The sequence below is a fragment of the Phascolarctos cinereus genome, unplaced genomic scaffold (assembly GCF_003287225.1).
Source record: "Phascolarctos cinereus isolate Bilbo 61053 unplaced genomic scaffold, phaCin_HiC Scaffold_2;HRSCAF=192, whole genome shotgun sequence".
Taxonomy (NCBI): domain Eukaryota; kingdom Metazoa; phylum Chordata; class Mammalia; order Diprotodontia; family Phascolarctidae; genus Phascolarctos; species Phascolarctos cinereus.
This window is the reverse complement of record NW_027555625.1, coordinates 326101045-326116064: the sequence shown is the minus strand read 5'-3', so window position 1 is coordinate 326116064 and position 15020 is coordinate 326101045. Positions and strand designations below refer to the sequence as shown.

The 15020-nt window shown below is 46.1% G+C and overlaps 1 protein-coding gene across 1 annotated transcript in view; it reads left to right on the top strand.

Annotated features, from left to right (window-relative positions):
* CEP250 (centrosomal protein 250) overlaps positions 1-15020 on the top strand; it is a 47145-nt gene extending 32125 nt beyond the window's left edge. The window contains 11 exon segments of the mRNA XM_078150258.1: positions 1110-1252; positions 4192-4536; positions 5010-5122; positions 6319-6439; positions 6928-7049; positions 8273-10795; positions 12422-12535; positions 12747-12905; positions 13082-13183; positions 13954-14016; positions 14349-15020. Coding sequence (XP_078006384.1) covers positions 1110-1252; positions 4192-4536; positions 5010-5122; positions 6319-6439; positions 6928-7049; positions 8273-10795; positions 12422-12535; positions 12747-12905; positions 13082-13183; positions 13954-14016; positions 14349-14612 — 4069 coding nt within the window. The 3' untranslated portion in view covers positions 14613-15020.

Below are 15020 nucleotides of genomic sequence, written 5' to 3'. Positions count from 1 at the left end.
CCAGCATGCTTTCCACTGTACCATGCTAGCGGAATAGATAATAATGCCAGAAAATAGATAATCAAAGGACAATATATGTGGTTCAGTCAGAGAAAGGAGAGATCACAGTGGGCTAAAGTAGTCAAAGAAAGCTTCATGGAGAAAGTGGGAATTTGAATTAAACCCAGAAAAATAAGTATCAGGTAAAGGACACAAGTATTTATTAAGCACCTACTGTGTGTTGGGCACGGTGCTAAGCGCTTTACAAATACTATCTCATTTTATGCTTACAACAGCCCTATGAGGTAGGTGCTAATTATTATTCCCATTTTACAGTTGAAGAAACTGAGGCAGACAGAGGTCAAGTGACTTGCTCAGAGTCCCGCAGATAGTAAGTGTCTGAGGCAAGATTCAAATTCAAGTCTCTCTGACCTAGCTGGCCAGAGTGGTTCAGTGGATAGAGTAAAGTATTCAAGGAAGTAGGATCAATATGAACAAAGACTAGGTGACAGGAATGAGCCTGCTTATCATGGAACGTGACTAGATCAGCAAAATAATTTGTTTGGAGTTAGATATATAGGATAGGTCTGGACTATGAGGGCCCTGAAGACCAAGAAGAAGAATTTGAACCAGATGTGGTACGCAGTAGAGAGCTATCATAAATTTTTGAGCAAAGGAATAACAGAATTTAGGAAGATTAATCTAGTGGTAGTATTTAGGGTAGTTTCTGGAAATTAGAAAGGAAGCCATCAAGGAGTTTGTGGGTAGAGAGTGATAGTCACGGAAATGGGAAGGAAGGATTGCTCTGTTATATGACTTGATTGGCTACAGGAGTTAAAGGAGAGTCAGAGGTCTAAGAGTTTTGACCTGGAAAACAGATAATAATAGCCAGGGGAAATCATTCTTGTTTGGGCTTAGGTCCACAGTACTCACCTCCCCCTTTGAGGATCGACCTAGAATTAGAGCCGCTTCTTGAGACTGGACCATTTTTATATTCCCAGTGTCTTTTCTCTGTTAGGATCGACATGTTAGCCATTGTTTTGTTAGATTTGTAGTGTTTAGTGGACATGACCAGCAAGGCAGAGGAACAGGTAACAGTGGTCTCAATTCCATCTTCCTTTTCTTTGCAGCCTGGTTCAGTCACTAGCAGAGAAGGAAGAAAGACTCTTCATCTTACAGGAGACTGATTCAGTCCAACAGCAAGAGCTGAAATCCCTATGCCAGGATGTGAAAGAGGCCCAGGGAGAACAGGAGCAGCTGAGTGCCCAGGTACCTTAGTGCCTTCCATGGTGGAGGCCTTCTTAGCCTCTGCTCTCTAGGAAGATTTATGGGGTGAAACTTCTCCGTGAGTTCCATGGCCCTCTTTGTATTTTTTAAAGTTTTCTTTTATAAATCTTTATTGATGTCTTTTTTGTTGTTGTTGTTGCTAGGCAATGGGGTTAAGTGACTTGCCCAGGGTCACACAGCTAATAAAGTGTTATGTGTCTGGGGCTGGATTTGAACTCAGGTCCTCCTGACCCCAGGGCTGGTGCTCTATCCACTGCGTCACCTAGTTGCCCCTATTGATGTCTTTTGTGTTTACATTATGGTTATTTCTGAATATGCCTGCCCCCCATACACACGACCAAGTAAGCTTTCCCAACAGCAAAAAATACTTAGAGGAAACTAATGGACACAGTAAGCACATATGGCAGTGTGTGCAGCATGCTGTATCAGCAGCGTCCCATCTTCACCATGAAAGCAGGGAAATTCGTTTCCTCCTTCATCTCAGAGAACATGATTGGCCATGACCCAAACACTATTTCCAGCCTTGTTTTAGTATTCTTTGCTTTTACGGTGTTGTAATTACATGTATTATTTTCTCGGTTCACCTTATCTCACTCTGTAATAATAGCTAACATTTATGTAATGTTTTAGGGTTTGTTCCTCACAATGACCCTGGGAGGTGGTAGGTACTATTATTTTTTCCATTTTTACAAAGGAGGAAATGAGTCTTAAGACATTAAATGAGGCAGGATTCAAACTCAGAGCTTTCTGACTCTAGCTCGTGCACTGCCACCTAGCTGCTTTTGTTATCAGTTTGTAGAAATCTTTCCTTATTTATCTTAATTTTTTATGTTTATCATTTCTTGTGGCAAAATAATATTCCATTGAGTTGATATGCCACAGTTTGTTCAGCCATTTCTCAATCAGTGGGCACCCACTTTGTTTCTAGTATTTTGCTACTAGAGTAATTGTGGGTATGAATATTTTGGTATATATATAGAACCTTTTTTTTCTGTCTTTGACTTCCTTGGGATTTATGCCCAGGGTCTCTGGGTCAATGAATCGGGACAGTTTATTACATAATTTCAAATTGTTTCCTAGCATGATTGGACTGGTTCATAGTTCTAACAGTGTATTAGTATGCTTGTCTTCCCCTAGCCTATCCAACATGGTCTATTTCTCTTTTATCAGCTTTGCCAAATTTATTTCTCCTTGTATGTCTTGAGTCTTAGAGTCATCAACTCATTAGAGGTGAAAGAGACCTTACAGATCATCTAGTTGGTCCCTCCGATGAGAAAACTGAGGCTGAGAAAGGGAAAGTAACATCTGTGGTCATATAGCTAGTTTATGGCAGAGTCAGAGGTAGGACCCGAGTCTCCTGTTTCTTAGTCCAGTGTGCCTCTCTTTTGTGCAGCATGTAGCTGAGATTTTTTGTCTTGAACATCTAGAAGCATGTAGAAGCCTGGGCCCAGGCCATCACAGAATCTCAGAGTTGGAAGAGCCCTCAGAGGCCATTCGGTCCAGTCTACACCTGAATACAAACTCCCTCTGTAACAGAGAATGTGCAGGTTTGGAGGAGACTTGAGCAGCTTATCTTGTTTTCCTCAGCCTCTGTACTTGTGTTCCTCTGTTTCTGTTTATGCCTCTTATGGTGTAGAATCTCAAATCTCAGAATTGAAGTGAACTTAGAGGTTGCCTAGTCCAGCCTGTAGCTCCTATCTCTGCCTCTCAGTCTCTCTTTTTCTAGATTTTTCTTTTTTCTGCTTCATTTGTCTCTGCCCTTCTCTGTCTTGGTCTCTCAGCTCTACATATTTGTGCCTCTGTCTGTGCCATTTCTTCACTCCCCTAACATAACTTTGCCAGGGGTCATCCAGTCTTTACTTGAAAACTTTTAGTGAACAGAACCCTTACTACCTGCTGAGGCAACCCATTGAACTTTTGAATGGCTCTAGTTCATGTAAAGAAATTCTCCCTTGACCCTTGGCCCTGCCTCCCTGGCAACTTCTACCCATTGTTGCTTATTCTTTCCTTTGGGACCAAGTATACCAAGTCTAATCTCAGTTCTGTCCTGGCAGCTCTTCAAATAAAAACGGCTGTCAGATCTTCTCTATGTCTTCTCTTCTCCAGGTAAAATGTCCCTGCTTCATTGGCCAGGATCTTTATGGAATGTTCCTTCACAATCCTAGTCACCCTCTTAAGGATACTTTCCTGTTTAGAAAGGCTCTTCCTGAAATGTGGCATACAGAAAATAACACAATACTGTAGGAGTAGTTTGACCAGGGAACAATGTACGTTCTCTCACCTCTCTAGTCCTGAGACTAGTGACTTCCGAGTCTCTTAATACAACTTAATATCACATTAGTGTTTTTTGCCCGCCATGTTGTTTGTAGTCCATGAACACTTTCACATCTTTTTCAGATAAATTGCTTTGTACCTATGCTTTCCTTATCATGCATTTGTGAAGTTGATTATTTAAACTAAAATATAAGCCTATATTTATCTTCATTAAATGTTATTTTAATTGGCCCACTGTACCACCCTGTTATGATCTTTTTGGATCCTGATTCTGTCATCCAATATATTATCTGTTCTTTCTGTCATTGTATCATCATAGGTCTCTCCTCCAAGACGGAGGAAGGGAATAAGTATTCATATAGTACCTACTATGTGCCAGGTGCTGTGCTAAGCACTTTACTAATATCATCTCATTTGATCCCCACAACAACCTTGGGAAGTAAGTGCTGTTATTATCCCCATTTTATAGTTGAGGAAACTGAGGCAAACATTAAGTGACTTGCCTGGGGTATTTGAGACTATATTTGAACTCAGGCCTTCCAGAGTCCAGGCCCAGTGATCTGTACTCTGCACCATCGAGCTGCCTCTAGAGATGTTCTCCTCTCTTCTCTTTTATTCCTCCATTGAGTGTGTTCCTTCTCCATCAGGTACAGTTTCTGGAAGAAGAAGTGCAGAAAAAGGAAGCTTTGCTTCTGGATCAAGAAACACTTTTGGAGAAATTTGAAGCATCGAAGAAGACAGAGCAGCAGTTGAGAGCCTCCCTGTGGACACAAGAGGCCAAGGCAGCCCAGCTGCAGCTACAGCTGTGCAGTATGGAAAGCCAAGTCGGGGCTCTGGTTTTAGAGCAGCAACATGGACGTCAGGCACAGGCACAGCTAGCCAACCTCTACTCCATCCTACAGCAAACCTTTGGAATGGCTGTTGAGAGCAAATTAGAGCTGAATGGTGGTGGAGATGCCTCTCCCCTTCCCTGGAGTCCCAAAGCTTTGGGGTCTGGTGAGTCAGCTGCTGGAGAACTGAGCATTTTGTCCAAGGATCAGCATGGGGTCCATCGCAGAGACAAAGGTGGGCCCCTAAGAAAGAAAGGGAATTAAATTTCTGTGATGGAGAACAGATTGTTGGAAGAGGAATAGGAACTTGAAAAGGGAGCTTTTCAGTCTAGGCCAAAGGGAAAGCAGGTAGAAATATCAGGAGGGGGTCTCTGACTGAACTTTAGTTTCTTCCTTTTATGTAAGATATCCATTTCTGAAGATAATACACTGGGGCAGCTAGGTGACGTAGTGGATAGAGCACCAGCCCTGGAATCAGGAGGACCTGAGTTCAAATCTGGTCTCATACCAGACTTGATACTTACTAGCTGTGTGACCCTGGGCAAGTCACTTAACTCCAATTGTTTCGCAAAAAAAAAAAAAGTGTGTGTGTGTGTGTATGAAGATTATACACCTGTCCCTCTTTTCTCATTTTTTCAGAGCAAGAGAATACAGAGAATTTCCTTAAAAGCCAGATTGCCCTAAATACTGAGGGTGTGGCATCTGGCCTTCATAAACTTCAGCGAGACCTCTGGAGGGCTCGTCATGCTCGGGTGTGTGACCTTATTTCTTATTTTGGAGTCTCTACTGTCTTACCTTCTCTTTTCTAGCTCTTCTGTCTTATCTGATGCCGGAGAGGGAGGCAGTTATAACAGTCTAATATCACATTCTTGAGATCATTTGAGAAATTCACAGGGATTTAGTTCCTTTCATGACAAGCTAGCCAAGACTGGATCAGTTTGGTTTCAAGATCCCAGAAAGACTAGACTGCTTCCAGCGCTTCCTAGATGTTAAGATTGTCATCTTTTAAGCCCATGATGTTGCCAGGGCTTCTCAGAGTAAGCTATATCCCTAAGTCCCTCCAATTAGTTTTCCAGCCAATCAGAAATATTTATTGAATATCTTCTATCGTTTTCCATATCCATAAAATGAGGAGATGAGATTAGTTAGTTCCTTCCAGCTCTTAGCGTTCTACAATGCTGTGATTCTGTATTTGACCTCTCCATGTTAGGCACTATGGGAGATACTAAGAAGGGTAAAGTATGGTTCCTATTCTCCAGAGCCTTGACTTTGATTAAGGAGACAAGATATACACAACTAAAAGTAAAATAACTTTACAAGTGTTTAACAGTAGTAGACAATGGTACAGGAGCTGTCGCAGGGTAGTACATGATAGCCAGTATGTGACACAGGTTAAAAATGCTAGAATACACTCTGTAACTTAGAGTGATTAGTAAAGGCTTCCTGGAGGAAAAGAGACTTGAGTTGGACCTTGAAGGACAGACAGAAAAAAAATCTCAAGGGTAAGGAGGGCAGAAACAATCTCAGGGCTAGACCAGAACTACTGAATGACCTGGGTCTAGGTTGAACCTCTGGAATTTGAAAAGAACCAGGCTGACCTCAGAAGAGCAGTATACTGAATGATGCTAGCCAGTTTATCCTGTTCTTTTCCTAGTTGTTATTTGACATTGATAATCCTGTCTGTGACTTCCCAAGGATACTACTGGTGGGAACTGACTTGTAGAAAGCTCTGTGGTAGGCATTGTGGGCCTAATAAGAAGTAAAAGACATAGTTTCTGGCTTTTCTCAAGGAAATTGGATATAATTGAGCAGATGAAGCATACACAACTGGTCCCACCCTAATGTGGAGGTTGCCATTTTTTCAAACTTGAATTCCCCTTCCTCTTGCTTCATCCCAGTCAGACTACTTCGTGTGAACCAAGACTGCTTTTTCTATTTCCTCCCATAGGATGATATGAAGTGTCAGGTTGAAAAGCTGGAGCAGCGTCTGTCCCAAGCTGAAACTGAACGGAACCAGTTTTCTACCAAAGTTGAGGAGCTTCAGAGACTGCTCTCTCAGAATCAGAAAGGTAAGGTGGGAGGCCTGGAACACCCTGAAGTGAATAAGACCGGGGAGGGATGATAACTAGCAGCAAGAAAGGAAGGGATATATGCCTTGGGAGGATAGACTCTAGGCCAAGGAGGCTTCTTATCTGCTGTCTTTGCAGTATGTCCATGCCTCAGGGACACTCTTGCTCTGGGCAGCATGTTTGAAAGTTGGGCACACCAGATACAGTAGTTCCCTATTGCACAGGTTGACTATATTGGAGCAGCAACGAACTAGGTTGAGAACTGTGTTGGAACAGTTGTAGCTAGAGGCAGTTCCAGGGCCTGGTGATGAGAACATAGATGTGAGACTGGAGATATACCCAGAGCCCAAGGAGTTGCCAAATTTTTAGGTTTGCAAAAATCGTGTAATCTTCCTTTTCTCTTTTTTCCCTTCTTTCCTCCTCATCTCTTTCTCCATGCTTCGCCTTGCTATTTGTTCTCTCTACATCTCCTTCCTCTCCTCCCACAGAGAAATTGAAATGGGAAGGGGAGCAGAGCTCCTTGGAGACAGAGTTGGTTGCACTTCAGGAGAGAGTGGCCACCCTACAAAGCAGCCTGAAGAGTGCTGAGCAGCAAAGGGCAGAAGCCCAGGTGAGATGATTCTTGCCTCAGAGCCAAGATTGCCCTAAAAGTTCCCTTCTAAACTGGTGCAATGGTCTCCAAGGAGCCAAGGGCCCTGGTTCCCCAGCAGCCCAGAGCCCAAGACCATAACCTGCCCTAAATTTAATTCTAACCTCTCACTGCCCTTTCCCTTATGTCTCATTACCTGCATTTTGTCCTAAGAATTGCTGACAGTGCCTTGAAGGATCCTCATTCAATTGTTTTCTCTGGATTAAGGATTTTATTTCTCTTCAATTCTTTCTTTAACTTCCCTAAATTCTCTGAGTGAGAATTTTGTTTGGGCATTGTGAAATATAAAGTATGGTACAAAGGCTGCTCCTCAATGTTAGCTGTAATTCAGACATTCACTTCCATTCCCCGTCCCTTTTTTGAGTTGGTCTCCCTCATTTTCTTCTGTACTGTTGACCTCTTTAGGTAGTACCCCAACAGAGACTATTCTTTCAAACACTTCCATTTGTGGGAAACATGGCAGACCCCGTTCTCTTCTTTTTTAGCAGTTGATTTTAATGTATGTTTGCCATTTAACTTAGAAGGGTACTGACTAATTTTGTGACTTCCTAGGAAATAGAAATTGGATGAGACAGAGACAGAGCCTGTTACAGGAGAATTTGGGGCCGTCTTTTACGATTTTCATCATTCAGCCAAAATACTTGAATCATCTCTCAATTTTACATGGATGATTTTAGAGGGCTAAGAATTTGGCCCTAATTTCCCAGTTGTTCCCCTAAGACTTTGTGCTGCCTTATTCTAACCTAATAAGAATTACAAAGATGAAATTCCAGAGGTGAAGCTTCAAGCAGTAGTGAATGTTAAATGGCAGAGGATGTAATGACTTACATTGGCCATTCTCCTCAGGGCCCTTGGGATGGGAGCAGCATTATTTTCCAAAACACTAGTGTCCCAGAATTCCAAAATGGCAGATTATGTGAAAAGAGCGCTAAGTTAGGAGTCTGGAAAACTGACATGCCCAGAGACAGGAGGCTTTTCTTCTTGAAGTTCCTTTGAGCCCAGGGATTCTGCAGCTGGATTCTTGTCCAGACATTACCTATAAAGCAGTATGACTTCAGACCTAAGTCTTCTGTATCTCAGTGACCTTCTTTGTAAATGGAATGATTTGCTCCAGCCTTGCCCTTCGAAGTGGATAGTGGCAGTAGGTAGTCCAGTTTTTAAGATGGATCTGTTTCTGTTTTCAGAATGAACGAGAAGTGTTGTGGGCAGCCAAGGAAAATTTGGTATCAAGGGTGGAACACCTTCAGACATCAGTTGCAGCCACTAAGGCACAAGCTAGTGCCATAGAAGCCCTGGAAGAAGAACTGAGAACAACTCGCTCAGCCCTTAAACAGAAGATTGAGGAAGCAGAGAGTGAGCGGGAGAGAGCAGAGGCCCTGAAGAGATGGGATGAGCAGAAGGTGGCCCAAGGGAAGGCCCTGCAGGAAAATCTTGATCTTTTGACCAGTTCACTTTCTAAGAGAGAGAAGGAGCTAGAAGCCCTGCAGGGAATAATTCAAGAACTGGAAGAGCAGAAAGAAGCACAAAAAGTGATGCAAGAACATCTGTCTCTGAACCTAGAGAAGAGAAGTCAAGTGCTGGAATCCCAGCGAGAACAGATCCAAGAGCTAGAGAAACAGAAAGCTGTGTTAGAACATCTGCCTGTGGCCATGGAGGAGAAAGAGAGGCAGATAAGATCACTGAGAGAGCAGATTGAAGAGTTTGAGAAGAAGCAAGACACTCAGGGAAACATCCTGGAACATCAGGCTCTGGATTTACAGAAGAAAATGCAAGTGATAGAGTCCCAGAGAGAACAGATTCAAGATCTGGAAAACCAGTTGGTTACTCTAGAACATCTGGCTTTAGAAGTTAAAGAGAATCATCAAGAAATAGAATCTCAGAAAAAAAAGATTGAGGACCTAGAGCACCAAAGAGAAATGCAGAGGACTACACTGACCCATCTAACTTTGGACTTGGAGGAGAGGAGTCAGGAAATGCAGTCACAGAGCAAACGGATTAAAGAGTTAGAAAACCACAGTGCTCTCCTGACAGCAGATCTTGAGGAGAGAAGCCAGGAGATGAAGTCTCACAGAGACCAAATGGAGGAGCTCAAGAAACAAAAGGATCAACTTACTTGGGACCTAGAGAGGAAAGGCCAGGAGTTGGTACTACAAGAAGAGAAAATTCTGGCCCTGGAAGATCAAAGAATGTTGCAGAACAAATTAATAAAGGAGGACCTTGAAGAGATGAAATTGGCCTTGAGGGAAAAAGACAGGGAAATTGAGTCTCAGAGACAGCTCATGATAGAGCGGGAAGAGGAAGAAAAGGGGCAAGCCAAGGCCCAGCGCAGCAGCCTGGAGCACATGAAGCTGATCCTGAGGGACAAGGAGAAGGAGGTGGAGTACCAGCGGGAGAGGATCCAGGTGTTCCAGAAGTATGGAGAACAGCGGGAGGAGCAATTGCAGGGCCTTCGGAGAAAGATCGGGGAAATGACACTACTCTTAACCCAGAAGGATCAAGAGTTGGAGACCCAGCAACAGCATATTGAGAAAGCACAGGAAAGAGGGGAGTCCAGGGAAAGGGCTCTGCAGGACCAGCTGGAGAGAGTGCAGGAGGCCTTGCGGGCCAGAGAGGGAGACTTGGAATCCGTCCAGCAGAAGGCACAGGAGCAGCAGGAGAGCCAGGAACAGCGGGTGAGCACTCTGCAAGCATCCCTGGAGCAGGCCAGGGCAGCTTTGGAGGAGCGTGAGCGGGCAGTTGAGGCTCACAAGGAACAGAACTTGAAGGTGCAGCAACAACACACAGCTGCAGAGCTGCAGGTCCGAGCTTTGGAAGAGCTGCTGGGAGATCTCAGAGCTGAGTTTCAGGAACAAGAGAAGGTTCTGGAGGCCCTGCGACAGCAGTGTACAGAGCAGGGACACGAGCAGAAGGCAGAGGCCAGGCAGTGGGAAGAGGCTGCAGTAGGCCAGGTCCAGGCCCTCCAGGAGGCCCTCAGAGCGGCACAGGCTTCCCTTCAGGAGAAAGACCAGGAGCTCCTCCAGCAGGCAGAACTAAGCCAGAGCTTGGAAGTCAGTGCAGCCGCTCTGCAGGCAGCCCTGGACTCTTGTCAGATGCAGGCCCGGCACCTGGAGGAGGCCCTGAGGGAGCGAGAGAATGAGATTGGGGAGCAGCAGCTGCAGCACCAGGAGATGGCTCAGCAGCTACAACAGGCCCTAGCACAGAGGGACCAGGAGCTGAGGCACTTCAAGGAAAAGGGGCAGCAGCAAGAGGAAGCCCTGAGCCAGCTAGGCAAAGGGGAAGAAGAAGAAAGCAAGGTCCTGAGAGACAGTCTCAGGCATCTCCAGCTGTCCCTGTCTGGAAAGGACAGAGAGGTGCTGCACCTGCAGAAGGTCTACCAGAGGCAGGGGCGGGAGTCTTACAATGAAAGCCGCAGCCCAGAGAAAATGGAGAAGGAAGAGGAGGAAGCCTGTGAGATGGGGATGATGAAGATGTCCCTGCGTGAAATATCACCTGTGTCTGTGGAGGAGACCAAGCTTCAGGAGGAGCTTGAACGAGTGAAGAATGCCCTGAGGCAAACGGAGGCCCGGGAAATTGAATGGCGAGAGAAAGCCCAAGCCTTGGCACGTTCTCTGGCTCAGAGTGAGGCCAGCATCTGTAACCTGCATGAGGCAGCCCTGTTCTTACAGGCCAAGGCAATGGAGCAAAACACAGAACATGTGCAGCTTCAGGTCAGTTACTGGGTGGGGAAGGGTGGCCAAAATAGACTGAAGGGTCCCACAAAACTAGCTCTGGGATCATTTGCTTCCTACTGTCACCTGGCATTTGGGGGCTAATGAGATCTAGGGTCAGGAACTCAGGAAAGCATTGACACTTCAACATGTCTAACCAAGGGGGCAGCTAGGTGGTGCAGTGGATAGAGCACCGGCCCTGGATTCAGGAGGACCTGAGTTCAAAGCCGGCTCAGACACATAACACTTACTAGCTGTGTGACCTTGGGCAAGTCACTTGACCCCATTGCCTAGCAAAAAAACAAACAAACAAAAAAAAACATGTCTAACCAAGAGAAGCTGGCCCCCTTCTCCTCGAGAGCTAGCTCATGCCATGCTATCAGGTATTTAGTGTGCTTCAGAGAAAAGCCAGATTCCTATCAGAAGTTCAGAAAAAACAAACCAAAACCCTAAACTTGGCAAGAGGGACCGAATCCCTAATACCAAGCTTTCTTCTAAGGCATTGCCTGAGTCTCTGGGCCAACCCATCAGTCACCTTTGTCCCTTCAGACATCACATAACATTTTGTTTGCTCCTCCCTTATTCAGCTTACCTCATTCTCTTTTCTAATATAGTTATGTAAGTGTTGTATCCTCTACTGGACTGTAAGATCCATCCGTGAAGACAGACCCTTGGTCTTAGTTAATATAGATTGTATTTCCTCATTCCCTCTCACCTGCTTCCACATACCTAGCACAGTGTTCTCTGTACATAATAAGCATTTCACATATGTTTGTTAAATTGAACTTTGAGAACTCCTTTCCTGACCTCTTATCTATATCCTCAAATAATCTTGGGAGGGCAGGAATAAAGACTTTGGAGGGAATACTTCCTGCCACTCATAGGGGCCAAGCAGGAACACACTAACTATGAAGTTGGCAAACTATGGTATGTTGCTCAAGATGACACATGGGTTGTCACTACCACAACATACCCCCTTCTGTTTGTAAGAGATATTTCCTGTCATTGCCTGATGCTCCGGTCATTTGGCGTGAGTAGACAAACTCACACTCCTCCAATCCTGGTACTTGAGGACAAAAAGGATCAGCAGCTTGATAGGGTTATTTCTAGAAGATTTCCCAGCCTGCACTCAGTCCTCATGGTACCTGCTCCCACTGACTGTCCAGTCAGTGGTGGGTCCATCCTTCCTCCCACTAACAGTATAAGTGAGCTTTTATTGTATGCCTGGCCCAGTCACCAACTGATCTGAAGAATTTAGTGACAGAGACATGGGCCTGGATTCTTAGGAGCTTGCAGCAGATAGAAGAGGCAACTTTCACTGTAACCAACATGACAGGCTTGTGGAAATAGAAAGTGGATTTGGATGAAAAGCATTTGTTAAGTACCTACTATGTGCCAAGTATTGTGCTGAGCTCTGGGAATATGCTAGACAGGTGGGATAGTTAGGGCCGTCAAAGAGCCGACATTTTAAGTGGCGAGACAACACACGTTGAAGGGCTCAACTGAAGACAAGGCCCTGGGTTGAGGGGAGGGATGTTCTCTTATTCGTGTATCAGTGAGAGGAAGATGTAGCATTTATGAAGATCTTGGCTGAGGTGATGCCCTTGTTCCCCGGTTACCACACAGGAGCAGTTGCAGCTCACAAGACAAGCTCTAGAGGAGGAGCGGTCCCAGAGCCAGGGCTCAGGTGTGGGGGCAGAGCCAGAGCTCCAGGGAGACCAGTGTGCAGCCCAAGGCGAGGTGAGTTGGGGTGGGCTGGGGAGTTGGAGATCACAAAAGAAAAGGTAGACTAGGTAGAAGGGAGGGTCAGTGGGCCCTTTTCATGGCCAGTTTCTGAGGTCCTGCGCCAGTCCTGGTAGTCAGGGCTCTGAATGCTGTGCTTGGGTGGCTGTGGTCTGACTTGGTTGAGAAATTTCGCAGTACACATCTCACTGGAAGGTGTCTCCTTCAGGCCACAGGACCAGATGATGATGGGTCTTGTACAGAACTTGAGAAGACACAACGATGGCAGAAAAGGCTAAAGTACCTGTTGCATGCCATGGCGAGTTTGGAGCATGAGAGGAATCGACTTCAGCAGCACAACTTCCAGTTAAGGATCACCCTAGAGCAGGTGAGTAATTGGACCCCTATTCACACCCAGGCAGTTTACCTACCTGAACCCACTCCTTTTGAGCTCCAGTCTTTTTCTTCCCCATCTCCCTACGTGGGCTTCCCCTGCTGGGAAGGAAGCCCCGTTCTGACATCCATGCCCAGAAGGACTGACCAAGTCTCTTCCCTGGCCAACAGGTAGAGCGGGAACGAAAAAAGCTGAAGAGGGATCTCAGCTGCATGAGCCGTGCTGCCACTCCCCTGCTTAGCAAGAGCACAGGCCTCACTCCAGCCCAGCAGGTATTTGTTTTCCCTAATTCCTAGGCTAGGAAGGGTCCTTTGTCAGGGTATCTAGGTTCCGGAATTCTGCAGAGGGGCAAGGATAGGGCCCGATTTGGAAAGTGGGACACTTACTTCAGCCCACCCAGGAACCTCTCATGACCAGGCTCAAGATGAGCCAGCTGGCCCCCAGTGCCTGTTCTCCTATTAGCCTCCCAAATACTGTGCAGCAGAAGAAGAGGCTACAACCTGGCCTCACTGACCCCCCAGCTGAAGGAAGGTGGGAACTACAGCCTCCCTGTTGTATTACGTGGCCTGATTCTTTGGGCTTCAGGACTCATTTATTGATGGCTGCCATATGACTATCTATCCTTCCTGCTTCTACCCAGAACGGCGTGCTTTAGGCCCCCTTCCTTAGCTAGGCATACTCACTCTAGTCTAGTGGTTAGTTCTAGTCTTAATAGTTTATGCCGTCCCCACCTATTCCTCCCCAACAGCAGAGCCAGATGTGCTCACACACCACAGGAGTGGGCAAGGTGGAGTGAGGGGGTTGCTGATCTCCCAAGAGTCTTTCCCTCCCTGGGCCTTCAGGCTACCCAGAATCCAGAGCACCAGGGTCCTCTTTGCAGCACTGGGCAGCCCCCCAGGGATAGCCATGAGAATGCCACACCTTTTTAACTGTGGTAAACCTACTCTTGCTTTCTGGAAGCCAAGAAAGGCAGAGACCCTGACTCTTGGGGATGGGATGGGGGAGTGGCAGCCCTACAGAGATGTGATCATGTTTTTCTCAGCAGAAAAAAGGGGAACAGGAGACTCCCTCAGAACTGAAACATGTGGCTGAGCTACAGAGGCAGGTGAGTGCTTTGTGGCTTCAGTGACTTTTTTTTTTCCAAAACCCTTTCTGGAAGCTGACTTTAACATGTCTTCATTAAGCTTCTGCTTTGTGTCAACCCTGTTCTTAGCGTGTAGGGGGATATGAGGTATAGTCCCTGCCCTCAAGATCTCATCTAACTAAGAAAGATTTAGGAAACCATCAGGCTATCACAAAGATAGAATCATGTTCTAGACTGCCTCTCGTATCTCGGAGAGCAGAGGACTTCCTGTTTGAGACATGAGGAGGGATTTTGTTACCACCCGGCCCGGGGACAGGAGTCCAACAGGCAGGCATCCCTCTTACTCCCCACAGGTATCCATCCTGCAGGCACAGCTGGCATTGGAGCGGCAGCAGAAACAGGACTACATCTCCCGCTGTGTGCAGACAAGCCGGGAACTGACAGACCTGCACCACAACCTTTCCCACTCACTGTGGGCTGTAGCTCAGGCCCCTGAAGCCAGTGTCCTGGAGGCAGAGGCCCGAAAACTCGATAAGTCACTGCCCCACAGCCTGACATCTCCTAGGCCATCCCCTCTATGTTGTACTCCCAGGTCAGCCCAGGCTACCTCCTGGTAAGTGATAGTGTATAGTGGGGGCAGGACTTAGGCTAACTTTAGAATCCTTGATCAACATACCTGTGAAGGACTCAAGCCCCTCCCTGCACTTGTTTCCTAAAGGTGAAGACCCCTATACCTACCTGGGTTTGCCAGAAGAAAGATTAGAGCCCGTTTTTCTCTGCCAGAATAGAAGGCAGGTCTAATGCTCCTTTTGGTGCTCTCAGCTTAGAGGGACAAAGCTGTAAGGGTCAGGGTGGCACCTTCCCCTGATGCCTTCCCTCATTGGCATCTCCTTGGAATGAGCAGATGCTTCCCACAAAGGGGTGGGCCCTGACTGAGATGCACTCCTGGGCTTCTAGTGTTTACCTGTATTTATTGAATCCATCTATTTTACCTAACCCTTTATAATAAAGTATTCTTTGTTTTC